Below are 27,063 nucleotides of genomic sequence, written 5' to 3'. Positions count from 1 at the left end.
TCTCTCTCATTCATTCCTACACATAGGCTCACCCACCTCCTCTCTCCTTTCTTTCTCTCTCTCAGAATGACGATTCTGGGTACAGCTTTTGGTATGGTTTTCTATTTACTTCAAGCCGTTTCTGGAGAAAGTGGCTATGCACAGAATGGTGAGTCATTTCTACCTTTTCTTTAGGATTTCAAATTATCTCTAGCATATGCTTCAGGTTACCCAGATCCCTAACAGACCTGATCTGGACACTGGGTTGGAATGGAGTTCGAGAACTTACCACATACTCAGTCATTCTGAGTGTTCTAACCACCAGGACAGGGGGTCTGGGATAATACTGTGGGTGGTTTATAAAGTCTTAGAATTGTCAGAAAGAATGCATTTGACCCTCTAAATGGGGATCTTAAATGTTGGTCAATGCCTGCACTTTTACAAAAAGAATACTCAGGTAGACACAACGGTTGAGCTTATTGGAGAATCTTCAAGGCAGTTTTACCTTGTTAAGAAAAAAGCTAGATTTGTTTTGCTTAGCTTTTTAGGAGGTTCCAAAAGCATGACTTTCATGATAAAATAATTTCTAGAAAGAACAGCTTTGTCTGCACTCACCAATGCCATATCTCTAGCACCTCAAAGAGTGCCTAGAACATAGTAGACATTCAATATTTGAATTGAGTATTTCAAAATTTCTTCAAAATACTTCAGTTTTGACAGATTTATGTGAGATTCTTAGTGAATAACTGAACAGAGAAAGAGCTGAAAGAGTTGTCTCATTGAAATATATTTAATTTTCTCCATATCGACAAATTTATCATCAGATAATAATTCTCTTTGGGATCCTTGAAATCTTTAGCACCTAGAAGCCGATGCTGCCTACTTAGTAAATACGTTGTGATTACAACAAAACTGTAGACAAAGGCAGAACAGCAGCAATAGGAGCCACCTGGGAATTTGGACCAGCCAGTTGTTCCTGATAATTAAGCCCTTTCACTTTAAGAATTAAAAAGGATTTTCTTATCAAGGTTATCAAACACATGTCTAATGATTCAGCTTAGATATGTTAAGTCATGTAATTACTAAGGGTGGAAATCCCTAGAATATTTTCACTAAGGGAATTGGCAGAGGGCTGACATTTTTCACAGTGTGACCATGTAAGAATCACTTTGTGGGGATGATTATTATTCGAAAGGGTTGCCTTATGTTTGCACAGATAGCTGGTTGGCAAGTAACACCTAATTCTTACTCTTCAGAGTGTAAACTATTCCCTCTATTTCTCCCTGGGGGACCATACTTTTTTTTTTTTTTCAAAGAAATAAGAATTCTAACTGAAAGCTGAGTTTTCACTTCAACTTTTTAAATTTCAGATTGATTTAGGAGATCTAACCACTCATTCACATTGATCCACCTCAAAATACTTTTCAGTTTGGGATGTATAGTAATTAGCTGCTATTTGTTGAAAGATTAGTTCTTTGAAAACACAAGGATGAGCAAGAGAAGAAAGAGATGTTTTTTTAAAAGTCCAAGACATTTATACTTTTAATCAACTAATTCCTTTCAATGGGAATATTTCTAAACCACACAGCCTTGTCTATAATACATATTCTAAAAATTAAATTTTTATAGAAAAATATGCCTAGAGAGTGAGCGTCTAAAGAATAATAGGTTAATTCACCATTCAAAAATTCTATGTAATTTCAAAGCCTTAGTAATAATACCTTTGACATAGAATTCTTTTTCAAAGGAGTCCCAAAGGTTTCACATGTGTTTCAGAATTAGAATTCTTATTTTACCTTTCCATTACTTATTTCTCAAAAACAAAAAAAGACAATAGTGATAGCTAACCCTTCTTGGGTGCTTACTGTGTTCTAAGCTAAGCCTTGCACATATTTTGTTCAATGATTCCTCAAAATAATGTGAATTTCCATATTGAAACAATGAGGCATAAAGAGGGACCACAGCTAAAAAGTGTAACAGCAAGAATTTAAACCCACATCTGTCCAGTTCTGGCACTGGAGGTCTTAACCAATGTGTATATTACCCTTAACAAAGAATTTTTCAGCTTAGATCAAGTGTAATATTCTCTTTGTAAAATGCCTTGCAATTTTGCAAGTTGTTGAGGGGATCTTTTCTTAGTTACAAAGCAACTTTATTGGCTAAAGAGCCAATGACCTGCTTCTCAGAACATAGCCACTTTAATTGTATGACCAGTGCTTTGTATATTGTATGAAAATATACATCAGACTCGCTCCACCAGACTGGATGGCTAAGGGTGATGGGAGTGCTTTGTTCTACTGGTACACAGCATCTGCTAGACTGTGCTCTCTCTGGCTTATATTGTACGTTGAAGAATTTTGGAGACAAAGCTGATCCACGGAAGTCTGAATTCAAGTAGTAACATGGGTTCTGTTGTATAGGATTGCTTGAAGATTCAAAGAAGAGAAAACATCAAGACAGAGTGAGGACTGTTGAGTAAGGGCCGGCTAAAGCCACCTAGAACCATTCCACTGAGAAAAGAGCCAGCTCTTAGGAGATAAGATCTTAGTCCTATAAGGTTAGGAATGAACATGCTTTAAAATGTGAGTCCTAAATGTGGGTTTCCCCCTCATTATTTAAAACTGTCATCAGGAAGAGGGTTATACCCTACTGAAATTACATAAGAAGTCTTTGCCAGTGGCAGAATTGTGAACCTAGTGGGTTCTAGGAATGGTCAGAAAGAGCGGTGCCCACAGCTCTTATCTAGATCTAGCTTTTCAAGATTTGTGGCTTTGACTGAACCAACCTGTCACTCAGCTAGTCGGTCCACTCACAACCAGCTTTACTAACTTTCCCACAGACCTACTTAGTTATTTAAGAAAAGAAGATGCTGTTTCTACATTTCATTGCCTTCAGGACACTCAGCTGGGGTTTAATTTTAGTACATTCTATATCCAATTTAAAACCCTAGGAACTTCTAATTTCTAGTATTGACGGGTCAAAGTAATTTCTCATACTGATGGAACTGGAAGCCATCACAGGCTCACACTTGAGCACTCTGAGAATGGCTTCAGTTATGCTGCATTTTCTCAGGTCCCAGTCCAAGTATATTTGCTAACAATTTTTTTCTATTAAATATTGTGAAATAGATGTACAAAATGTCTACTTAATCCTAGGGGCCTCAACCCCATTTAAGAAATTGAATACATCTGTGACAGACTGTATTTCCCAAAAGTGGCTGAAAAAAAAATTCTGGTTCCCTACATAGGTCTAGAATTCTGATGTCTTTAAGATACAATATCTATAGAAGAAGGATCTCTTCAGGCAGAAGCAGTACCTATAGGATTCATGTGAAGGTGCACTAGATCTGAATCCTGGCAGATCTAATTTTTTCTAACCACATTTGCCTTAGTAGCCTAAGACAAATTGCTTTAAATAAATATTCACACAATGGAGGTAATCAATTGTGCTTTTCGTTGGGATGCCTATTAAGGCAAGAAAAAGCTATCCCTTAAAAAATGAACTTCTGACTGTAAGATAGTTCTCATCTTCCTTCATTCAAAAAAGAAATACTTGGGAGGAAATCAATGCAGATTAGTGATAAAGTCAAAGGCTAGATTAGGTAGCATTTGAATAATGGAGATAAAATATCTCTTACTCGAAATTACCAATTAACAGAAGAGATTAACAGTGTAAAAAAGAAAGTGTATTTAGTATCTTATTCTAGATCTCTAATGCACTAACGCAATGGCAGAAATATTTAGAAATATTTGGAGGTTATTTATTAATTGTGATGATTTTTTTTTTCTGTTAGAAAATTCTGTGCTCATTAGACGTCGATTTGGTTTTGTTTGGGGTCTTTTCGGTTCGGGTTTTGGTGTTGGTTCTTCTGTCTTTTCCCTTGGGCTTTTCTTCTTAGATAACCTATAATCACTCTTTCATGTCTCCCCAAAGGCTGCCATTTCATTGATGTCACTCCAGGTTTCAAAAGGTTGCACTTGTTTGCTTCATTAACAGCTGCAGGTTTGTTCTTCCCCAGGAGAGTTTGAAGATGCCGAGCTGGATGACTATTCATTCTCTTGCTACAGTCAGTTGGAAGTGGATGGAACCCAGCACTTGCTGACCTGTGCTTTTGATGACCCGGACATCAACAGCACCAATCTGGAATTTGAAATATGGTGAGGAATGCTAGCTCCTATGGGTGCCTAGAAATCCTGCTCTCCTTTCATGTACTGCTCAGCAAAGGAGGGAGTGTGGGGCCTCATTATCAAGTACTAAAATGGAATGGATTCCAAAAACTTCCTGAAACTCCCCGTTCTTCACCAAAAGACTCCAGCAGAGATTCTCTCATGGGTTCATCTGTCAGGACTTGCTACTACAGCAAGCTGATGGTATGGAACTTGGAGACCTCACAATCCTTCTGACTTCATGGCAGAATTTAAATCTTGCTTTCCTAGGACTCCTCCCCCAGATTTCTTTGTCCAACATGAGACAATCTAGTGCCTTGTTGCACTCTGGAGCCCGGTTGCCTGGTTTCTAATCCCGATACTGCGTGGACTTGGGTTTTTAACCTAAAGCAAGTAATGTAACTCATCTATGCCTCAGTTTCTTCACCTGTTAAATGACATGTACTCACTCATAGGGAGGTTGGATGATTAAATACTTTAATACTTAAATAATTTAATTAGAAGACACATCCAGTATATAATAAATAATGGGAAGAAGCATTAAAATAACGAAATCTATGAGTACAGGCCTAATTTCCACCCTCCTGACACAGTTTGATTTCACATGATATCCTCAGTATCAATTTTCCAAAAATCCACAGGAATAATCCAGCTCTTGGTTTCATGAGGTCGCAGAGAAAAGGCAAAGGAAAAAAGAAAGTTTCTCTCTGGTTTGAAAGTTTGGTGAAGACTTCAGAGAGTTTTCTTCTCCCTCCACAAACCATCTCTTGTTGCTGAGGGTTACTGTCTCTGATGACTGGAAAAAAATACTCCAACGTGAAATTGTAACTTAGGGCTATCTCCAAATTCATTATCAGATGACCTAATTAGTTTCCTCCTAAGAAAAGTGAGTCAAGATCAACCAGTCATAAAAGAGGACTTCTTAAACTCAGTAGAGCCTCAGCCAAGCCCGTCTAATACATAGTCTAGACAAGCTCTAAACCACACGCGTTACATTAAATTACAGGAATTTTCCCGCATCTGTCCATGCAGTGCTTCCTGACACAGTCATTGGAGAAGGATGGTCTTGGATTTGAATTCCATAGCACATTCTCACTCTGCCTCTGTAGGTTCACTTCCCTAACACACTTTCCAGAAATAAAACATTGGAAGAATAGGAATCTACGATGTCCAGAATCTATACGGCAACTAGACTATACCAACAGAGCCAAATATCTCATTCATACCACATTCTCATTTTGATGAACAGAACCCCCTCTAACAGAGGTTTGACTTTGGGTTCTCCACCCAGCTCTTTGGTGGACTGCAGTGCTCACGTAGTTTCTCCTTGGGAGGCTGACATGACCTTTCTGTCCACTTTCGCTCACACCACTTCCTTGCCCACTTGAACAAACTTGCCCACTTCCTTTTGCAAGTCTCTTGATTTTTCCTGTCATATTGTAATCTATTTGCAGCTTCTGTTGGGGGTTTTCAATTGGATTTAGATATTTCAGTTGGAAAAGGATTGTCTTAAGACACGTTTTGGAGTGAAACAATAAATATGAGGAGGTTAAGGTGTTCCTGGAGAGCAGCTGTGTTTGTGAAAGTGTACCTCGAGGGGGATTTTCACGCAACGCCTAGGCCCAGGGGGGACATTGTTTCTCAAATCAAAGTCACCTAGTGTGCTATATTTGCTGGCAGGGCTCGATTGCTTTTCCAATAGAACTAGCTTTATTAGAACTTTCTGTCCCTTTAACATGTTTATAAAGAAGAAATTGGAAATGACTGAAAAATGTGCTTTCTGATGAAGTCTTTACACAGGTCAGATTGTTGATAGAAACCAGGTGCTATTTCCCAGCTTACTAGGGGCATTTTCCTAGGTGAGTTTACCACCTGCCGACCTGGCCACCATTCTCCCAGGGTTAGACACCAAATTACTTAGTGTTCAATGAGAGGATCCACCTCTCAGGAATGGACTTGGATTAGCCAGAATCACAGGACTGGATTTCCAGCATGCCAACTGATGATTTCGCATTGGTAGATACAATTACTATAGATACCCAGATATTCATGCTGGGCTCAGGACCTATGGGAGTTGGTGTTGGGGGAGAAGAGGAACAGAGCGGGCCAGTAGGGCGTATATTGATATAAATCCACTCGTACTGGGGAATCTGAAACTTTTTTATTCCCAGAACATTAATCAGCTCTCAGGTACCTGGAATTACAAAATAGAGGCACCGAAGTAGGCACCTGGGTTAGAAACCCAGTAGTAACACTTAAGGAGCTCCATGACTGAGGAATTTCTTAAGCTCTCTGATCAGAACAACTACCTTGCATTGGGGTAGTTGGCATATGGTCAGTACCTGTAAATGGTACTGAATTCTCAATGTAGACTGATTTTCATTAAAAATGTGGTCAAAAGGCTGTTTAGTAAATACAAAGCAAAACAAAGGGAGTTTGTTTGTTGACTTTAAGATGACGGTTATTTGGTTCAGATCTCAAAGTGCCTATTAATTTTGTAGGATTGGCTGCCAGCACTTCAACATGTAGGTGCTCTCTTTAAAAATCAGATTTGGTAACAGTGGTTCCATACAGCAAAAGTACCTGAACGGAATTCCAGCTGCTTCTGTGGGTAGACAATTAGATCTCAGTCCTGAAGTTAGGCGCACTTTCATAGACACCATAGGCACTTGAATTGGGAACCCTGCTTTTTAGATGTTTGTGTAAGTTCCAGAGTCAGCTCTCAGAAGATTTCCTTTGTTCCCACATTCTTGGGGGCACCATAGTCCCTCCCATGTGCTACCTACAGATATCACTTCACATATGTCATTCTTGGTTTCATCATTTACCACCCGTGTCACAGGCACCCTGCCAAATCTACCTCATGTTCTAGAATTACCTAGCAGTATCTGTCAGGTGTGATTAATTTAGTCCTTCTCCAGTAAACCATACTAACTTTCAAAGTTGTTAGATATTTTTGAGATAGATTCTTTCAAGGTCAAATGAGGAATAAAAGCTACAGTTTGTTTTTGTTTCTGTTTTTAATATATCCATGTAGATTCCTGTCTGTCCCATCAGGAGAAATGCATTTATCAAGCTAAACCAGACACAGTTGCAGGAAATATAGGAAGCTGGAGACAGGGTAAAGGAGCAGACGCTATGGTCTCCTCAGCAGTCTCTCCCTGTTTCCAGAAAAAGAGGGTTTGTGTCAGTGGCTTAGAGTTGATGTCCCCTGGGAAGGTCCTACAGGCCCAAATTTGTTAACCTGTAGTACTACTTGCGGTCAAAAGAACATTAAAAAAAAAAAAAAAAAAACAGAAGAAAAGCCAGCAAATCACTGAAGTAGTAATTTGTGAAAGTTTATTGTGCATGTACCACAAAGACAGTTTGCAAACCAGGAGCACTTAAACTAAAATATGGAACAAGGCTTAGAGGTATGTTGTTATAAAGCAGCGGATATAGTGTAAAGGCAATGAGTGTTTATTCTTTACAGTGATTGGCTATAGTATTAGAATTGTCTCAACTGAAAGGAAATTGGTTAGTGGTTACCTCCTATCAATTTTGGCAAACGATTTAAGTTTTGCTTATGATTTTCAGAGGCATAAGCAAGAAGTCACCCAGGTTAAGTTGATCTTGCTTGTCTTGCAAAGTAAGCTCAAACATTTGCTTATATGACTAACTGATTTAGTCTGCCCAGGGAATTTTCAATTGTGATCTCTGTTTAATTTTAACACTGGCTACTTGCAGTGCTTTTTGTCTCCCCCTAAGATGCCCTAAAATGGCTCTATCCAATAGAAATACAGTGCAATCCACATTTATGTGTGAGCCATATACATAATTCTAAATTTTCTAGTAGCCACATCTAAAAGAAGGAAAAATAAGTAGATGAAATTAATTTAGTTTAAATTAGCATGCTTAATATAATAATATATTTAATTTAATAATATATTTTATTTAACCTAATATATCCAAAATAGTATCATTTCAACATGTAATCAACATGAACAAAAAATATTAATGAGATATTTTACATTCTTTTTTGCATGCTAAACCTTCAAAGTCTGTCGTACATTTCAGAGTTAGAGCACATCGCAGCTTGGCCATATTTCAAGGGTTCAATAACCACATACTGGGTAGCGGCTATTGTATTGGATGGAAATTAGACTATTTCTAATCTTGGCAGTACATATTTAGCAACCAAGTAAATTGTTTTAACTTAGTTAAGTTAGTTGAAATGAACTGGATTGACTTGAGTTGAACTACTCATGGGGAAGACACTAAGTTTCCTCCAATCACCTGAGCCCAGGGTCACCTGCACAAAGCAAGGTTGTCTATTGTAGGCCACCGGTTTTTCTTAGCTCCTGGCATGATTTCCCCTCCATATAGGGCGGCCCCTGGAGTTTAGACCCCTTAAAAGGATGCCCAGGCTCACAAGCCAACCATATGGTGATCCTTTATATTTCATTGGGTATTAATCTCATTCTCCAAAAAGCGGGAGTGAACCAAGAATACCATTTTAGGTTCTTCTTAAACTTCCAACAATACCAAGACCTTGCTGCCTGTTAAGGATTTATAATTGAATATTCCACCATGCTTTACTTACAAATATATTCCAAACTCAATGACTGAAATAAAAGCCATTATCTTTCTAATTTCTCCACATCATATGTCTTACCTAAAATTCAGAAATGGAATACTGCTCCAATTCTCTCCTTCTATCCTTACTCATCCAATTATGACATGTTGCCATCTTCCGAACTTTCCATGCGGTGCTGGTCCCAAGTTTGTCCCCTGATATCCATCTGACCTAACTTAAAAATTTGCTTTTAATATTTACTCCAATCCAAGGGGAAAAACCCACTTAGCCCAATGAGAGACACACTCTCTAGAAACTCCAACACACACACACGCACACACACACACACACACACACACAAAACCAAAACAATTGCATACCCTAAAATATAACAGTTAACAAAAAAAACTATAATTCAGGGTGAAACAATTTTAAGAAAAGTCTCACAAATAGTAAATATAGCTAGCCAATTAATAAACTTAAAATGTCTTCACCCATCTCTATCTTTGTTTGAATGCAGAAGAGTAACCAGTCACTCAAAGACCACAGCAGCCCAGAGCTGGGAGACTCTGCACGTAAAGCAGAGGCATCCTCCTCGGATTTTAACCCCACATCCAGCTCACCTCTAACCATACACTTGTGCTTTCTGCTCAGAGTCCAGGAACAATCCCAGAAAGCACTCACTTGAGCACATGCCGAGAAAAATATACGCACGTCCAGTTTACCAAAGAAAACCAATACCTTCTGGATTGTAGGTTGTAAAGGACCTTTTTAGAACATATTCCTTATGATCTTTTTAAAAATGTCTGGTTAATGTGAAGAATTCTTTCCATGTAAGCAAACCTGTACAAAGCCTTTTTTTTTTTTTTCCTGCCACAATTCCCACTTTGAATTCGAGCCAGCTATCCCTCTTTTCAGGGCTATTTGGCTAGAAGAGCATGTAGGAAAAACAAATTGGTAATCATGTTTATCACAGGAGAGGGAAGTTAAATGGAGGGTTGAGAAAGGAAGAGAAGTGAGTGCTTTTATTTTTATTCTTCGTTGTTTAATTATTTTTACAATGAGAATACATACTTTGCTTTCTTCTTCAATACAGAACATTTCTTTCACCCTAGAAGGATGCCTCCTGCCCCCTTTCAGGCACTCATCCCCGGTGAGCAATCCATCACATCTTAGTTTTGCCAGTTTCCAATAGTTCTTATAAATGGAATAACACACTGTTTACTCTTTTCTAAATGAACTCTCTCACACACCAAATGTTTTCAAGAATTATCCATGTTGATGTGTGTCTCAGAGCTCATCTTTTCAACTGCTGACTATTAATTCCACTGAATGAATATATCACAAGCTTTGAATACTTTCTCCTTTTGATGGATACTGGAGTTTTTTCAAATTTGAGACTATTATTTTTTTAGTTGCTATTAAATTTTTTTTACTGATCTTTTTGTTAATACACACTTTCATTTCTCTGCAGTAAAAACCTCAGAGTGGAATCGCTGAATCATTAGGGTAGGTGTGTGTTTAACTTTATAAGAAACTGCCCAGCAGTTTTCCAAAGAGGTTATAGCCATTCTACTCTCCAACCAACAAAGTGTGAGAGTTACACATCATCTCTGACATTCGGCTTTGAAATAGTATCTCGTGATTTTTCTTTACATTTCTCAAATAACAAATAATGTTGACCACCTTTTTGAGTAGTTGCTGGCCATTTATATGCCTTCTTGTGACAGGTGTCTGTTAAAGCCTTTCGTCTTTTTTACTGAGTTATTTATCCTTTTATTGTTGATGGGTATGAATTCTTTATATGTTCTGGATACAATTCCTTTGTCAGATATATGCATTACAACTATTTTCTGCCAATGTGTAGCTTGCTATTTCATTTTCTTAATGGTGTATTTTAATGAGGAAGTTTTCACTTCAATGAAAGTCCAGTATGTCTTTTTTTCCCTCTTTTATGTTTAATTTTTGTGTGTGTCATTACTATCTTTGTCCACTCCCAAAATCAGAAAGATATTTTCCTATGTTTTCTCCTAGATATTTTATAGTTGTGGATATTCCTGTTTTGTCCTTAGCAAAGGGGGAAAATGTTCACAATTTCACCATTAATATATTAACTATAGACTCTGTAAATTTCCTTTATCAGGTTGAGGTAGTGTTCTTTTAATTGTCTGCTGAGAGTTATTATCATAAGTGGGTGTTGAATTTTGTCATATGTCTATCTGTATTACTTGAGGTAATCAGATTATTTATGCCTTTTGTTCTTATAATATGGTGAATTGTATGATTGATCTCTGATTGCTGAATCTACCTTGATTTCCTGGGATGTGTAGTAACATCATCTCTCTTTCTCATAGTAGTAACATCAATGTGTTAATATTTTCTTGAGGAAATTTCAATATACATTCTAGGGGGACATTTTTCTGTAAATTTCTTTTCTGTAGTATTTTGCCGGCTTTTGGTACCAGGGTTGAGCTAACTTCATAAAATAAGTCAGATAGGGTCTATTTCTATTCTATTTTCTGAAGTAATTTGTGTAGAATTTACATTATTTCTTATATATTTGATAGAATTCACCAGCATGGAACTATCTGGCATAGAGTTTTCTCGACAGGGAAGTTTGTTGATAATAAATGTAATTCCTCTGAGAGAAATGAGCTATTGAGATATTCAATTTCTTCCTTATTTGTACTTTTGGGCAATATCTTTTTCTTAGTAATGCTCTAACAGTTACAATATTCAACCTTCTCATAGTTTACTTAGAGTTAATATTGTACTATTTCATATATAAAATAGAAGAAACGTGCAACAATACAACAATATAGCTCCACTTATCACATCCTATCCTATGCACTATTGTCATATATTTTTACTTCTACCATACATTATAAATGCCACAATAATGTTATACTATTTGTTTTCAGCAATCATTTATCTTTAAATAATTTTAAAGAATGAAATATATATTGTCTTTTATATTTACCGAAGTGTAGCTTTTCTGGTATACCTGGTTGCCTCCTGTAGATCTGCAGCTCCACACGGTATCATTGCCCTCTGGTCTAAAGAAGTGTTTAAAACAAATTATCTCAATTTTTATACATCTGGAAATATCTTCACTTGACCTTCACTTCTGAAGAATATTTTGTGCATGTAAGAACTCAAGGTGAACATATTTTTTTCTCTCTTTCAGAGTTTTAAAGAGATTATTCCAGGGTCTTTTGTGCCCATAGTTTCTGATCAGAAGTGATATTTTTCTCTAGATGCTTTCGAAATTTTCTATTTGCCTTCGTTTTCAGCCATTTAACTGTGATGTGCCTAGGTGTGGTTTTCTTTGGATTGATCCTGCTTGGATTTGCTGCGTTTCTTAAACCTAAAAATAGACATTTTTGTTATATTTGGGAAATTTGGAGCCACTATTTTTTATCTATTTTTTAATCCAAATTTATCTTTTCTTATTCTGGAATTCTAATTATGTATTTATTTATCCCCTTGATATCATCGTATAGGTCACCGAGCATTTCTGTTATTTCAGACTGAAAACCTGCTATTGCTCTGTCTTCAAGTTCACTGACCCTTTCCCCTGCCATCTTCAATCTGCCATTAAGCCCATCCAATACAGTCTTTATATTTTACAAATTTTAGATTTACTTGTAGGTTACAGTATTTTCATCTTGTTCTCTTTTACAGTTTCCACTTCTCCACTAGCATTACACATCTATTCAATCATTATGGCCATATTCTTTGTTTAGCCCTTGAACATATTTACAAAAGCTGCTTTAAAGGCTTTTTCTGCTAATTCCAACATCTGCTTACTTTAGAGTGACTGCTTTACATTGATTGCTTTTTGTCTTGACTATGGGTCTCATTTTTCTTTCTTTAGTCATTTGTAGTAACTTTTGAATGTAGGAAAGAAACTACTGGTTATAAGTTTCCTGGAGTCTGTTAACTTCCTCTGCTGATTGTTAGTTTCAGCTCTGCTAGTTGGTTAACAGGACCACATTAATCTTCAAATTCTCTTTTCTTTTGAGACAGCGTGTAAATCTGCGCTCAGTTCTTTCTAGAGCCATCTAGCTATTGCTAGTCCATGGTTTCCTTACAGTCTCTTCCACATTTGACAATTAAAGGGACATATAATGATATGAGAAGAGTTTATATGCAGATCTGGTATCTTACATCTCCATAGATTCCTCATTTCTAGGCTTTTCCCCATTAAAAATATCTAGCCATGCAGGCGTCCCTCTAACTTCTCAAGACAATGAAATTGTGGCTTTCCATTAGATTCTAGATGCCTATCACAGTGTGACCTGAGGAATGACATCAAACAAAGAAAAAAAAGCAGAAACAAGGATCTCATCCACCTTTTTTTTAAAGGATAAAGTTCCCTGTCATTTCTGCATACTTTTGGTTACTCTCTAAAGCTTTTAAATAGGATTTCCAAAAAATAGTTTGTCCAAGGTTTATAACTGTTATATGTTAGAGGACTAGTATGATATAAGTTGTTCTGCTACTACTGGAACTCAAACTTTTACTTTTTATTTAAAAAGTACAATGTGGAGTTTTCTTAAAAAGATTTTATTTTTTTGAGAAAGTATGTGTGTGCATGAGTGGGGGGGGAGGGGCAGAGGGAGAGGGAGAAGCAGACTCCATGCTGAGCAGGGAGCCTGACACAGGGCTCAATCCCAGGACCCTGGGATCATGACCTAAGCCGAAGGCTGACGCTTAACCGACTGAGCTCCCCAGGTGCCCCAATGTGGAGCTTTTGATGTTAGTTATACAGGAGGCAACAATCTCTCTTCCTCAGTTTCCTGAAAGTCTGATCCTAATTGGGGAGAGGAAGTGACAAAAGTGACAGAGTTCAATTCCTAGAGTATGGTTATTGTGTGTTAAGCTAGGGAACATGGGAAGAGGGTTGATTTTAAAGTCTGTTGATGAGGTAAAAGTGGAGCACAGTCAAAATTACCTTTGAAAAACCCATTAAGTATGTATGGTTTTATGTATACAATTCTTTAGACTATTGTATCATTTCCTTTATTTTTTTGGTCGATGTTTCTTTACACGTTTTATTTTCTCAATTTATTTCTGCAGGACATCAAAAAGCAATTAACTTCTCACCTAAACAAAGTATTTGTTTTTCAATGATTGATTATTAAAAAATAAGTATTTTCCATCTTTTTCATGAACATCCTCTGACCGTTTCAGATTCAGGTGCATCTAATGCCTGAGATATCATCACTAGGTATGACGGTAGCAAGAAGACACATTATTTAATTCCCTCTCTCTCTCTCATAAGCACCTGGCCATCCACATACCTATGGACAGAGTTGAAGTCACACAACTGAAATGTAAATGTAATGCTATTCTATTTTGTACAGAAACTCCTACTTGATTAAGATGAATTCCCTTTTTGTTTCTACAGTGGAGCCCTTTTGAATGTAAAATGCCTGACTTTTGATAAACTGCAAGACATGTATGTCATTAAGACAAAGAAATTCTTACTCATTGGAGACAGCGAAATATATGTGAAGCTTGGAGGAAAGAACATAACTTCCAAGAAATTGAACATAGTCGAGATAGGTAAGAAGTTGTATATAGGTTTATGTTGCCATTTGGGGATATATGAGGACACTGATTCTTTCTGGATATAATGTTAAAGGTAGACAAATCTTGAAAGCTATTTTTAATAGAGAATAGCAAATTCCCTAATGGAAGGAATTTTCTAAAGAAATGAAAGTTGTGAAGCACAGGCCACTAATTCCTATTACAAGAGAATTCTGAGGGTCTTCAGACTCAACTATGAAAGATGATGATTGCAGGAGGAGTTCATCTGTGTGAAGCTGCACTGATTCTGAGCCTCTGTCCTCCACCAATGTATGTCCTTTCCTTCCTCATCTTACCTTCTCCTGAATTCCTTGTAGTCTTCTTCCCATGTACCCACCATATTCTGAGTGTGTTTTGTTAAATTATCAAGTTATTTTGAAAAGTAAATATGACTTCTGTATTGGAGTTCTCCAGAGGAAACAGAACCAATAGAAGAGATAGACAGATAGATAGATAGATAATAGATAGATAGATCGATGATAGATAGATAGATAATAAATAGACAAAATATAGAGATGTACATAGAGATATAGATATGAAAGAGATTTATTTTAAGGAATTGCTCATATGATTGTGGAAGCTGGCAAGTCTGAAATCTATAGGGCAAGCCGGAGTGCTAGGAACTCAGGTAAGATTGGATACTGCAGTCTTGAGTCCAAACCTCACAGGGTAAGGTCATGGTCTGGAACCTCAAGCAGGGTATCTATATTGTAATCGTGAAGCAAAATTGCTTCTTTTCAGGATATCTCAGTCTTTGTTTTGGTTTTTTTTTAAGTTTATTTATGTATTTAAGTAATCTCTACACACAACATAGGCCTTGAACTCATGACCCCAAGATCAAGAGTGGTATGCTCTTCTGAGTGAGCCACCAAGGCACCCTCAGTCTTTGCTTTTAAAGCCTTCATCTGATGGCATGAGGAGCACCACCTTATGGAGGGTAATCTGTTTTATTCAAAGTGTACTGAGTTAAATGTTAATCAAGTCTTAAAAAAAGAAAAAAGATATTTTTAGACTGGTGTTTGACCAAACAAGTGGGCACCACAGCTTAACCAAGCTGACACATGAAATTACTATCACATCTTCCTAAGAGACTTGTTTTGAGAAGTGAGGCATAGCCAATCTAATTTGCCTGAGGATATTCATATTACAATTTGCCAAAAAAGATATAATAATTATATTTCAAATAAAATTATAATCTGAATTGATAAACTCATCTACATGTTTCCTTTGGCTCTATATAATGTCCATATACATAATAATATGAATTAGTAAATCCATTCAATTACCTGATTATAAGTCTATATTAATTACCAATTCACCATTTGGTTACCAGGCAAGTAAATCAAAGTAATCAGAAAGATTAGGAATATAGACACAAGAAGTTTTTTCCCCTTTACTTACAGATTATGACCCTGGAGTGAATAAAGTTCTTTCCAAAACCTCAGAGAGGCTCGGTGTAGGAGAACGTCTAAGCCAATTACAATGCATCAGTGCAATTATAAAACTACCCATATTTATTCTACCTATGGGATTCATAAATGAAACAATATACACAGGGGGGAAATTGGCTGAAGTGATTGAAGAGAGGCATTCTTTTGCTGGTTTTAAATACTATGGATTGCTCTCTCTCCCTATTCTCAATCCCTTCCTCAGCGCCCAAAAAGACAATTAAAGGTAAGAGAGAACTACTCATTAGAGAAAACAAGGAGGTGAGAAACTTTGAGTCTATCTCAGCTTTGCTTCACCAAATTGGTAAAATAAAGAGTAAAAGCAGAAGTTCTACCTGTGAATAATTATCCTGTAAAAAGGCAGAGATAGTGAAAAAGAGACATTAGGCAGAGGGTTGTGCATGGTGGCCACACAGCAATGTAGGCCACAATCTATGTAAGTGCTATCTAAGAAGGTGAGAACAACAACAAGGTAATTCTGATTACGGGACACAAGCAAGCTGGATTTTGTCATTTGTAGACTAGGCTGTTATGGTTGGATGGTCAGTCAGTGCACTGCACAAGAGCATGATATCTAAAGGTTTGCCACTGGAATTGCAAATATATATATTCACTTCTCTGAGAGCAGGTAGAGAGGACAGAGATTCTCAGTCTTCTGACAGACTCCTGGCATTTTAGAGAGTGAGCATGTTAATACTCAAGACTCCAGGTGGCACCCTGTCCATCTGAAACCCCAAATTATACCCAGTGCTCTCAGAGGCCCATTTTCTATACTCCAGCAGAAACATTTTCTATACTCCAGCAGAAACAAACCTAACAAGTCACATCTGAGGGGCAAAGGGGGAAAAGCAGTTGTGCTCACACCTGGTAGCATGGGCCTCTGTGAACTGGGAGTTATGAGCCTCTTGGGGCTTTGGAAAGCAACCATAAGCAAGCAGGATGAGAGGTAGTGGAGGCATGTGGCTCGGTAGTACTTTCTTCTGGTTCTTCAGGTGATATTTCATTGGCAGAACTGTCATTTAATTGAATTTAAACTGGAAGCCCCTGACTGAGCCCTAGGCCAGAGTTCTCCTGCAACCACCTGGCCCTCACTTACTTCCCCATCTTTAGGTGTGGGCTCTCTGATAAGGCTAGAGGGGCAGCTTCCTCTCTTCCCAATTGTCTTGGTGATGTGAATCTCTGTTATTGTTCAGATTGTTTCCAGAATAAATTAACTTACAAAAATGTTGCTTGAGGAATGAATAAGCAAATTTTCTAATGTGCTCAAAGACACCCTTTGGGCCAGAGGCAGACCTATTTGGAGGACACCTGGACAAGCCAGTGTGAGATAATGGAGCACAGAAACAAAAGCCAAATAAAGAAGAGCGAGCCTCAGAATTGGACTGAATTGGATTTAAATACTATCAAACCATTTTATAGGAGCCTGAACTTAATTAAACTCTCTGAGACTCAGTTTCCTCATCAGTATAGCAGTACTAAGGGATCATTAGTGGAAGTTTGTGTAAGTAAAGCACTTGGAGCTTAGTAGGTGTATAATCAATATCAGTCCGTCCTTCCCTTAATTCTTCCATTGTTGGGAGTCCTTGGGAGATGGGAATGAGACAAGGAATCCAGTATCAGAGGTTTCGTTGAGAATGTGAATCTTAATCATTCCCTTGAATGAAGAGTAGGAACTGGCTTGGCAGGTGTAAAGGGTTGACAGTATTCTCTGTTGGTCCGTTTCTTTATACCCACCCTCCTTTCCCCTTATTCCCCCAGGGCACCTTCCCTTCCTGTAGTCATCTAAGAGTAAAAAAGAATAAACTTCCTCTTTTACAAGACATTGAAGGGCAAAGAAGGAGACACTTCCTCTTTTTCAGGATCTCTGGGGCAATGCGAGAAACCCTTAGGTGGCTACCACTATGAGCAAGGGACTACAATAAGTGAGCCAAATTTCCCCTACATGAGTACACTTTACTGGGTCAGCAAGTTGGCCTTAAAAGCCCAAATCAGATAGCCTAGAATCCAGCTCAGTCTACAGAGTAAGAGTTTGATGAACACATACTCTCTCATTAACAATAGGTTTAGCTTTGATTTTAGTCTACGTGCTCCCCATCTCTGTCTGAGATCAACCATGCAAAAAAGTGGCTGTCCCATCTTTAGACAACTAACATCCCAGCTTTTGGTTATAGAGCAGCTAAGAACCCAAGACAGGAAAGCCCCTGGACAATGGTGGGGAGGCTGCCTGACATGCATGCTTTTCAAGGAATGTAGTACCTTTCTCTGGGTTGGTTCTGCCTAGAATAAAACCTATCTCCCTCCAATACCATTTCATATATGATGTATGTAATTCTAAGAGGAACTTTGCATGGCAGGCAGGCAGAGGAAGAGACCAGAGAAGAATTTAGAGCTAATACAAACTAGACTGAAATCACAGTGGAAGTTATGAGCTTAGGGCCAGGATGCAGGCCCTCAACTTCTACATAGCTGAGGTGAGGTACAAGGCTCCCAGCTTACAACCCGATTTTATAGGAATAATGAGGACTCCAAGTTTAAATACTCCTGTTTTGGGGCTAGTTAGTAGCAAGTTCTCTAGTATTCAAAAGGCAAAGAGAATATGATTTCGTGTAGAATTGGCACTAGCTGCTATAACAAATAAGCCCTAAGACATATGATATCTCAACAACCAAAAGTTTATTTCTTGCTCACTTAAGAGCCAAAATGGATATTTCCAATCTGTGGGTGAGGCTCCTCCGAACAATATTCAGAGCTCCTCCATCCTGTGGTTCCATTGTCTTCAACATATGACTCCAAGTGGTGGAAGGAGAATTAGCATAGGGCCATACATGTAAGGTTTCTGGGCCAGGATGGGAAGTGGTGCACATCATTTCCACCCACATTGCTCACAAGGCCACACCCAATGCCAGGGAGGCTGAAAAGTGTAGTCAGGCTGTGAACGAGGAAGAAGAAGAAATGGTTTTCTGAATTGTCGCCCAGTTACTGACCCAGAAAGAGAATGTGATTTACAGAATAGATGAATTTTAAAAAGCATAATTATTTTCTTGACTGCCCTATAGACTGACCTCCTTTCTTTTTCCTTTCCAGTTAAACCTGAGGCTCCTTTTGACATAAGAGTCATCTATCGCAAAGGAGCAAATGACTTTCTGGTGACATTTAACACATCTCACTCACAAAAGAAGTATGTGAAAGAATTAATGCATGAAGTAGCCTATCGCCAGGAAAAAAAGGAAAATGACTGGATGGTATGTAGATTAACTACATTTTTCCATTATGACATTCATAAAGAGAGAGATATATAAATATACTTAGTAAGTAAATGTATATAAAATACACAAAATTACAAAATACTTATATAAAACTATAAAATAAAAACTTCTTAATGTTATAAATTTTATTGTCCCAGAGGTACATTTACCTGGGGAGGGCCCCTAGTAATTTTGTGTTCAAAAGATACCTTTTTCTGAAAGAAGGTCCCCAAAGTATAATAGTTCCAGGTTTCACAAAACCTCGATCTTCTCTGGGCCATCCCATTCTAGCTCTAATTTTTTTTTTTGCTTTATTTTTTGTTTTTATAATGTTTCAAAATTAGGCTGTTGAATTAACAATATAGATTAAGACCAAATCAGTCCTCTTTATTTCGGGGTCTCAAAAAGTACACAACTCTCACAGCAAATCAGGCAAAAACCGTCACCAGGTCATAGCCACAGTTTGGTTCACAGGAAGCAGCCTGAAGTAAGGAGGGGAGTGGAATATTTTTCTTCATGTTTTTTTTAAGCCTGAGTTCTTCATCCTCAAAGTAACAAACTTCATTTGTATCATAATCTGAAGGATTAGTTAGACTCCATGTGTCACTATCATTGGAATGGTCTGGCTGTCCCTGAAACCTGTCTTGGGGAAAAGATGGGAGAAATGTAGGGTATCCCAGATTTGCAGGTTCCTCTGAGCCTATTGGCTTAACTTCTGTCCTTTTTGTACCACATGGGCAAAACCAGATGATGGCTTCTCCTTCTCAAGGTGAAAAGAGTGTCTACTTATCTATTCTGTTTCCTTTTGTCAGGCCAGGATTAGCCTTCATTGTCCATAGCATGCTGTCGTACAGTGCTTATATTAAGTGTAATGTCTGCCCTAAACAGCCTTCTCCCTGCTTCTACCCATCCACCAAACAAACTAGGCTACCTTGATCCTGCCCTCTTGAGTCTTTATTTGAAAATTGCGCCAATGGAAAAGCAACTACAGTGGAGAAAGGAAGGATCTTGAATAAATGATATCAGGGCAGTCGGTTCATTGCTTGCGGAAAAAATTAAGTTAAATACCTAACTCGCTCCATAAAAAAATAAATAAATAAAAAGATGATTTAAGGAAATTATGTAAAAGTGAAACTCTAAACAAGATAGAAAAAATACAGGTAAATGTTTACATAATCTTGAGATGAAGAAGAATATTCTAAGCATAAAAGCAGTAAAAAAAAAGCAGAAGATGGATACGTGTGACTACATAAAAATAAAGGCTTATAAATGTCAGCACACACAATAATCAAAGTCATAATGCAAATTAGAAATTAGGATTAAATTGCCACACATACAACTGACAGATGGTTAATATCCTTCATATATAAAGGGGATTTATAAATCATTAAGAAAAGGACAAATGTAACAACAGAAAAATTAGCAAGAAACTTGGAAATGTCTCATAAACTAGAAATATGTAAATTCAATAAATATATGAAAACTAATAACTGCATAAGTATAAATGTAAATAACAATGGAATATTAACTTTTTACCAATCAAACTGAAAGATGTTTTCTTTCTTAAGGGTAATACACATTTTTGAAGATACTGTTGTCTCTATATTGCTACTTACAATGTAGAATGGTATCTTTCTAGAGAGAAATTATTCCCACTCACTAATCTTACCATTCCCTTTTATTTCCCCTTGGAATGTGAAAGGGGAGAAAAGGGGGGGCAGAAATTGAAGTGTGGAAAGGAAGGTGGGAGCCTGGGAGTGATTTATATCCTCCTGGAGTGGGAGAGCCCAGCTTACCTAAACAAAGACCCATGGTACTGTTGTCCTCCTTGACCACTGGTAGGAGCTCACACATTTAGGTGCTCACACATGGTCTTCCCCACGTCATAGCTCCTTTTCCTAATAAGAGTACCCATGTGACAAAACGCACTCAATTTGAAATGATTCTGGGGATCTGGGCAGCACTTCTTTTTCAATCCTAAAAATGTAATGGCATGTTTTGCTCTTTAGCGTGTGAACTTATCCAGTACAAAGCTGACACTCCTACAGAGAAAGCTACAACCTGATGCAATGTATGAGATTAAAGTCCGGTCCATCCCTAATGCCAACTATTTTCAAGGCTTCTGGAGTGAATGGAGTCCAACCTTCCACTTCAGAACTCCAGAGATCACAGGTGGGAAGTGACTACAGAGTCTTTGTGCCCTGCATAGTGCTTTGCGTGTCAAAGTGTTGTGAGAGCAAGAGTGAGAGCCAGAGAGGTGAAATAAACCCACAAGTTAGGACTCCCCTGAGGGCATTCTTACACTGCTTTTGGAGAATGGCCTGCCATCTTTGCCCCTTTGGCGAAGAACAAGGACGTGGTGGGAGCAGTTGTTGATCAAATGACTCTACTGGTACCGTTAATGACTCTACTGACCTAGGTGCTCTTGGGAGCTGCTACTAATTCTGAACAAAATGCCCACCTGCTACCTCCACTTTACCAATTTAGACTGGAATCCCAATGGCTGGCCTCTGTAAAGCCCCTCCAGGGAACACCTTTGGTGATGGAAGACAGGCAAGCGAGCACTGCTCTTCCTTGCGTCCTTTTTCAGAATAACAAAGATATCCATGTGGTCTAGGAAGCAAGAATGGCCAGAGAAACCAAAGAACATGGCTCAGGCAGGCCCCTGAGGAACCAAAACACTGCACACATACCTTCTCTTTGAGGTATGAGGAGAACCGTTCTGCCACCCCAGCCTCCCATTCTCCCACTGGGACTTGCTGAGCCTGCAGCATACAGCACCCACCTCAGCATTCTCCTCCAGGGCTTCCTTCTCTTGGTGATGGGGGCTGGGGAGAGAGTGCTGCCAGCTTTAATGCCTGGTCACTTTTATATTTCAAGTGACAGATTTTCTAGACCTGGTCACCCAATTCAGTGCCACTTACTGAAGCCAAAATTCCTAGTGCATAAAGCTAGTACAACATCCTATTCACTGAAAAGCAACTTTGAAGAAATAATAAATGGTCCTAAGTTCTAAATAAATTCAAAGCACCCTGAAAGCCTCCCCCACTGCATGGTTAATGATTGCTAACCAAGATCTATCCTTGCATTCCAGGGAGGATGGATCCTGTTTTACTAACTATTAGCATTCTGAGTTTCTTCTCTGTGGCTCTGATGGTCATCTTGGCCTGTGCATTATGGAAAAAAAGGTGAACATTAATCAAGAGGATGGTTACATGGGGTCCCAGACAGTTGGAGCTCTAATCCTATTTACTGATGAGAAAACTACAAAGGGGAATAAGGCATTTCAGGAATTATAGTGCCCACATTCCTCCCCAGCCTAGGGCACTGTGAATTTCAACAGTTAATTTCATAAGGGGTGAAAATATGGAAATTGGACATATAAGGCAAACCCTCCTCCCAAACTTTTTCTCCTAAAGGAATAGGAACTATGCCTCCAAAATGTCTGGGCAACGGGGGCAGAATGTATTTGAAGCTTTGAATTTCAGCACACGACTTCATGGGACTTCTGTATTCTGCCCCATGACAGAGCCATATTTGCTTCATTATAAAAATGATGCTTTCGACACGTACCTTCAAGTTATTAATGCTCTAGGAAGATGCCCACAGCACAGTGCCGCATATTCTCATGAGACTCCAACTTGAAAAGGAACACCTTAAAACAATTTCCCTGGGTGACTTAGAAAATATTCCTTATCTCCACCAGAATAAGAGCAGAGGAGCTGCTGCCAGTAGAGAGGAGGAATAAGACGGCAACACCTATATTAGGAAAGGATGCACAGGGCAAGTGTTGGTTTCATAGCTACACCATTGCCAAACGTCACTGTTCCTCTTCCCCAGCACTCTCTCCCAGAGGTGTTCGCAAAGATGACTGACAATGACCCCTCTGTGAATTGATAGGATACTGAGGCCCAGGGAAAGCAAGTCACTTGTCCAAGTTCACCCACCTAGTTGTGACAGATCCAAGACTAGAAATCTGCTCTTCTGATTTCTGGCTCAGAATGAGTGGAAAGACGTACTGTGCATGCTCCCTCACCATTCATTTCCTCTCTCTCAATGTCCTCTTATTTCAGAATTAAACCTATTGTGTGGCCCAGTCTCCCCGATCATAAGAAGACTCTGGAACAACTGTGCAAGAAACCAAAAAAGGTGAGTGCTTCTGGTGCTTCTACCACAATGTCGGAGGCATCCCAGTAGCCAAGGATGATATTGCAGGATAGGGAACCGCTGAACCACAAGTTTTGGTCTTTTGTGCATCCCATGATTAGGGTGCCTCATGAGATCCTGGCTGTACCTCCATAGAGGTCGGAAACTAAAATGAGTAGACAAGTCTCGGGAGTCTCCCAGGCTTCCCCAGGGCTGGAGGGCAGAGCCAGCCCCTTCAGACTCTGATGTATCAGAGTGTCTCCAGAGGCAGAGTCAACTGGAACATGTGGGTAATTCTCTGACATTCTCTGGTAGACCCTTGTCAGAAGGTTCTTTACATCCTTCCATGCACTGAACCTTTGCTCATGTGTTCCTCTGGAGCACTCTCAATGCTTTCTTTCTTTTTTGGTGCAGAATTTGAATGTGAGTTTCAATCCTGAAAGTTTCCTGGACTGCCAGATTCATAAGGTGGATGGCATTCAAGCTAGAGATGAAGCAGAAAGCTTTCTGCAAGACACTTCTCCACAACTAGACGAGTCTGAAAAGCAGAGACTTGGAGGGGGTATGCAGGGACCCACCTGGCCATCGGAGCATGCAGTCATCACCCCAAAAACTTTCAGAGGAGATTCACCCTTCAGATGCCTGGCTGGGAACATCAGTATGTGTGAGGCCCTTGTGCAACCCTCATCCAGGTTCCCAGACTGTAGGGAAGGTGGCAAGAATGGGCCTCATGTGTACCAGGGCCTGCTGCCTGGCCCTGGAACTACAAACAGCACTGTGCCCGCTCCATTTCCTTTCCAGTCAGGAATCCTGACACTGAACCAAGCTGCCCAGGGACAGCCTGTGCTCACTTCCTTGGGATCAAGTCAGGAGGAAGCATATGTCACCATGTCCAGCTTCTACCAAAACCAGTGAATTGTCAGAAACGCAGTACTGGAACCATGATGACAGACAAAGATGAGTGAGCTCCTACTTACTTTCTCTTGCAGCACAAAGAAGACAAAATTAATGCCAGCCCTGCATGCAATCTACAGGATTCAGAAACATAGCTTGGACCACTCCTCCCTACTCCAGGGGCATTTGGCTTGAGGCAGAAGCACTCTGCTTCAGGCAACCCAAGTGATTCCATTATTTCAGAAAGAAAAAGAAGCAGGAAAGAATGAAATAAAAGATGAAGGAGAGGAGGGGTGCGGGAGGCAGGCAGAGGGTAAGGGAAGAGAGAGGGAAAGGAGAACAGGGATGGTAGCTACCATTACTAGGACTCACTGTGTGTCCTGTGCTCTACATAGCTTGTCTCCCTGCATCCTCACGGTAATCCCGGGCACTGGCGCAATTGTTATTATTATTATTATTCTCCCTTCTAATAGATGATGAAACTGAGGCTTAGAGGCATTAAGTAACTTGTCCATTTTGTCCCCACTCAGCATGGGGTTTGATGGCCGGAGTCTAACTGTGGTCCCCCCCCTCCCCAAGCCATGTGCCTTCCCCTTGACTAGGGGCTGTCCCATTCACAAGTGCCAAACCTCACTAATAATGAACGGAGATGGCTATATAATATATTGTCCAAATTGGGTCACTTTTGAACATGAGAGGGGAAGTTACAAATACTCATTCTAGGACAAGCAGCATAAGCCAGGAGTTTCCCAGACACATAAGGACATGGCCACCAAAACGAAAGACTAAGAGAAAGAAAGGGTCCCATAGTACATGAACTACCATGGCCAGCCATGTCTACAAAAACTGAAGAAGGCAAGAAAAAGCCACAAATTCCATTTGATTTTGTTTTTATGAAAAAGGAGAAGTCCACAATTTCTGCTGTTATCAAGAGCAGGATTCTTTTGCTACCACCACCCAGCGGCACCCATCAATAACAGAAGAATCTGTTGCCAGCTCTGGACGCAGGTGCATTTGAGCAATAAGCCAGGAATAAACTTCCTGTGTGTGTAGAGATTGCCCCCAACCCAAATGTGTCTACAGACTGTCCTGAGTTTTACGGCCTTGTATCTTGCCATGAGCTTCAGGGAGAACCGTAAGCATGTGCAGTGAGGGAGCTGACTTGGCCGTGTTCTTGAAGATATAGAAGATTTGGCAGGTGTCCTTTTGCATTTCTTGGTCTAGATGAATTTCCAGTGACTCTCTCAAACCAAGGCAAGGCAGCTGAGCAATTGCAGCCCGGGAGAGCACAGCGGAGGCCTCTCCCTCAGGCCCCCAGCCCCTGGGTACATCAGAGCCACACAGGGCAGCCGAGGCGCAGGAAGTCAGGAAGGGCATAGGTTCAGGGCTTGGTTTGGTTTTGTTCAGGGGTTTATCACTGTTGTTGTTGCTGATATTTTTGTATCTTTTTGTTCTGTTTTTAGTTCGTTAGGGGGTGACATGTTTTTAATTTTCTTGTTTGTTTTGTTTTGGGATATCTGGGAAGGGGGTTTTAAATTTTATCGAACAGATCTTATCTGCTGACTTAGAGGTCTACTGATAATAAGATCATTTTTCTTCCCTTGGGCATTGTACTTTCCAAATCCTTTTCTCTGAATCAGTAGTGATGAATATAATCTCACCTTCCCTTAGATTTGTTTAGTGCTTTTGTGATTTTCAAAGCCTTTCCATAAGCATTACCCTTTTCATTTCCTTGACAAGTATTTATGGAAAGCCTGCTATGTCCCAACCACAGAGTTGGGCGTGGGGGAACTAAGACAAATAAAGTTGGGGGCCTCATAAAGTGGAAAATCTAATGAAAGTGACAGCTTTGTAAACAAATGATGATAATCACACAAAGTGCCGTAATAGAGGCGTGTTCAAAGTGCCCTGTTGAAGAATATCAGGGAAAATGCCAAAAAAGTGATACACATTTACATGGAGGAAAAACAGAATCTGCCTGGTGTGTCGACAGCAGAAGACATTTTCCACCAGGTGGACATGTGCTCTTTACCTTTTGTAGAAATGGGAACCAGGTCTCAAAGAGGAGGTCATCACAGGAAACCTCATGCCAACCTAGTTCTCTTGTACCTTACCACAGAGGTCCGATGAAGTGTGTGGTTAGCTTTGACTTATGGGAAAATTGGGGCACAGAAAGGACAGGCAAGTTATTCCACCTTAGGTGTGAAGTCCGAACTGAAAGCCCGAAGTTTGTTTTCCTGACATAATAGACAATCTCTCGAAGAAATGAGGGGATAAGTCTGGAGGAAGATCCAAGTCACTCCAGCTCTAAAATCCCGTATTTCAGTATTGCTGGGCACAGACTATCGTTTGAATTTCATGTGTGAATGTCTGTCTGTTACTGGAGGGATTTGAAATCCATGTATCATGCTCTTATAATCATAACTGCTGCTAAGGTGTGATCTTCTACTCAAGGACAAGGTATAATGTCAGATTACAAGTTTGTTCTGACCAACCTCCCTTTGGATTTCATTAAGAAAGAAACGCTGGCGAGAGACGACGCAGAAGGCGGAGATGTAAACAGCTAGTTCTACATGGCATGAAATGACAGCTGTTAAACAGGCAGCTCATTTGGCCAATTAAACAATCCTGGCTGGATCTAGGGAGGCTTGGCTTATTCGACTGATTTTCCACTAGCCTTCGCATCTCCTGTCATTCTAGTTTCCATGGAAACTGGCTTCAGAAAAGCTAAGTATAGGCTATTTCAGATGTGCACCCTTGTGTTTTCCTAGCACTTCTGGGGGGGCTGCAAGATGGAACTGGCCAGGAAGACGGTGAGACTATGTGATAAGACAACTGGAATGGTACAGATCAGAAAGCATTGTGTTAGCTCAGTGGTTTTTCTTTGATGTTATTCTAAAAACTCTCCGGCATTCACTACAGCGAAGGTCTCTGATTTGACCGTGTACCTCCCACATGCATTACAAACATTTCGCAGAGCTGCTAAGTATATAAGTATCCAGTGTGTGTTACCATCTCATATTTAATAAAATGCT

General features: G+C 39.4%; 1 protein-coding gene across 2 annotated transcripts; it reads left to right on the top strand.

Moving 5' to 3' along the window:
- Positions 1 to 27,063, top strand: IL7R (interleukin 7 receptor). Of its 2 annotated transcripts, XM_045787236.2 has the most exons (8): positions 1 to 148; positions 3,998 to 4,136; positions 14,114 to 14,271; positions 18,828 to 18,985; positions 20,998 to 21,160; positions 22,083 to 22,176; positions 23,062 to 23,137; positions 23,549 to 27,063. In XM_045787236.2, the coding sequence occupies exons 1-8, from the start codon at positions 67 to 69 to the stop codon at positions 24,047 to 24,049; spliced, it is 1,371 nt and encodes a 456-aa protein (XP_045643192.2). In that variant the 5' UTR covers positions 1 to 66; the 3' UTR covers positions 24,050 to 27,063. The 2 variants fall into 2 exon arrangements, with proteins under 2 accessions (XP_045643192.2, XP_087724062.1); XM_087867936.1 differs by lacking the exons at positions 22,083 to 22,176; positions 23,549 to 27,063 and having other exon boundaries at positions 23,062 to 23,141.

Source organism: Ursus americanus, chromosome 15 (genome assembly GCF_024610735.1).
Source record: "Ursus americanus isolate L20-20 chromosome 15, mUrsAme1.1.p, whole genome shotgun sequence".
Classification (NCBI taxonomy): Eukaryota; Metazoa; Chordata; class Mammalia; order Carnivora; family Ursidae; genus Ursus; species Ursus americanus.
Note: the sequence above shows the minus strand (reverse complement) of the source record. Positions and strands in the feature narration are given on the sequence as shown.

Bases quoted from the DNA above. Each gene is read 5' to 3' on its own strand.
- IL7R (XM_045787236.2), top strand. From the start codon at position 67: ATGACGATTCTGGGTACAGCTTTTGGTATGGTTTTCTATTTACTTCAA. The intron at 14,272-18,827 runs GTAAGAAGTTGT...TTTCCTTTCCAG, and splicing joins ATTGAACATAGTCGAGATAG to TTAAACCTGAGGCTCCTTTT. The intron at 22,177-23,061 runs GTGAACATTAAT...CTCTTATTTCAG, and splicing joins TGTGCATTATGGAAAAAAAG to AATTAAACCTATTGTGTGGC.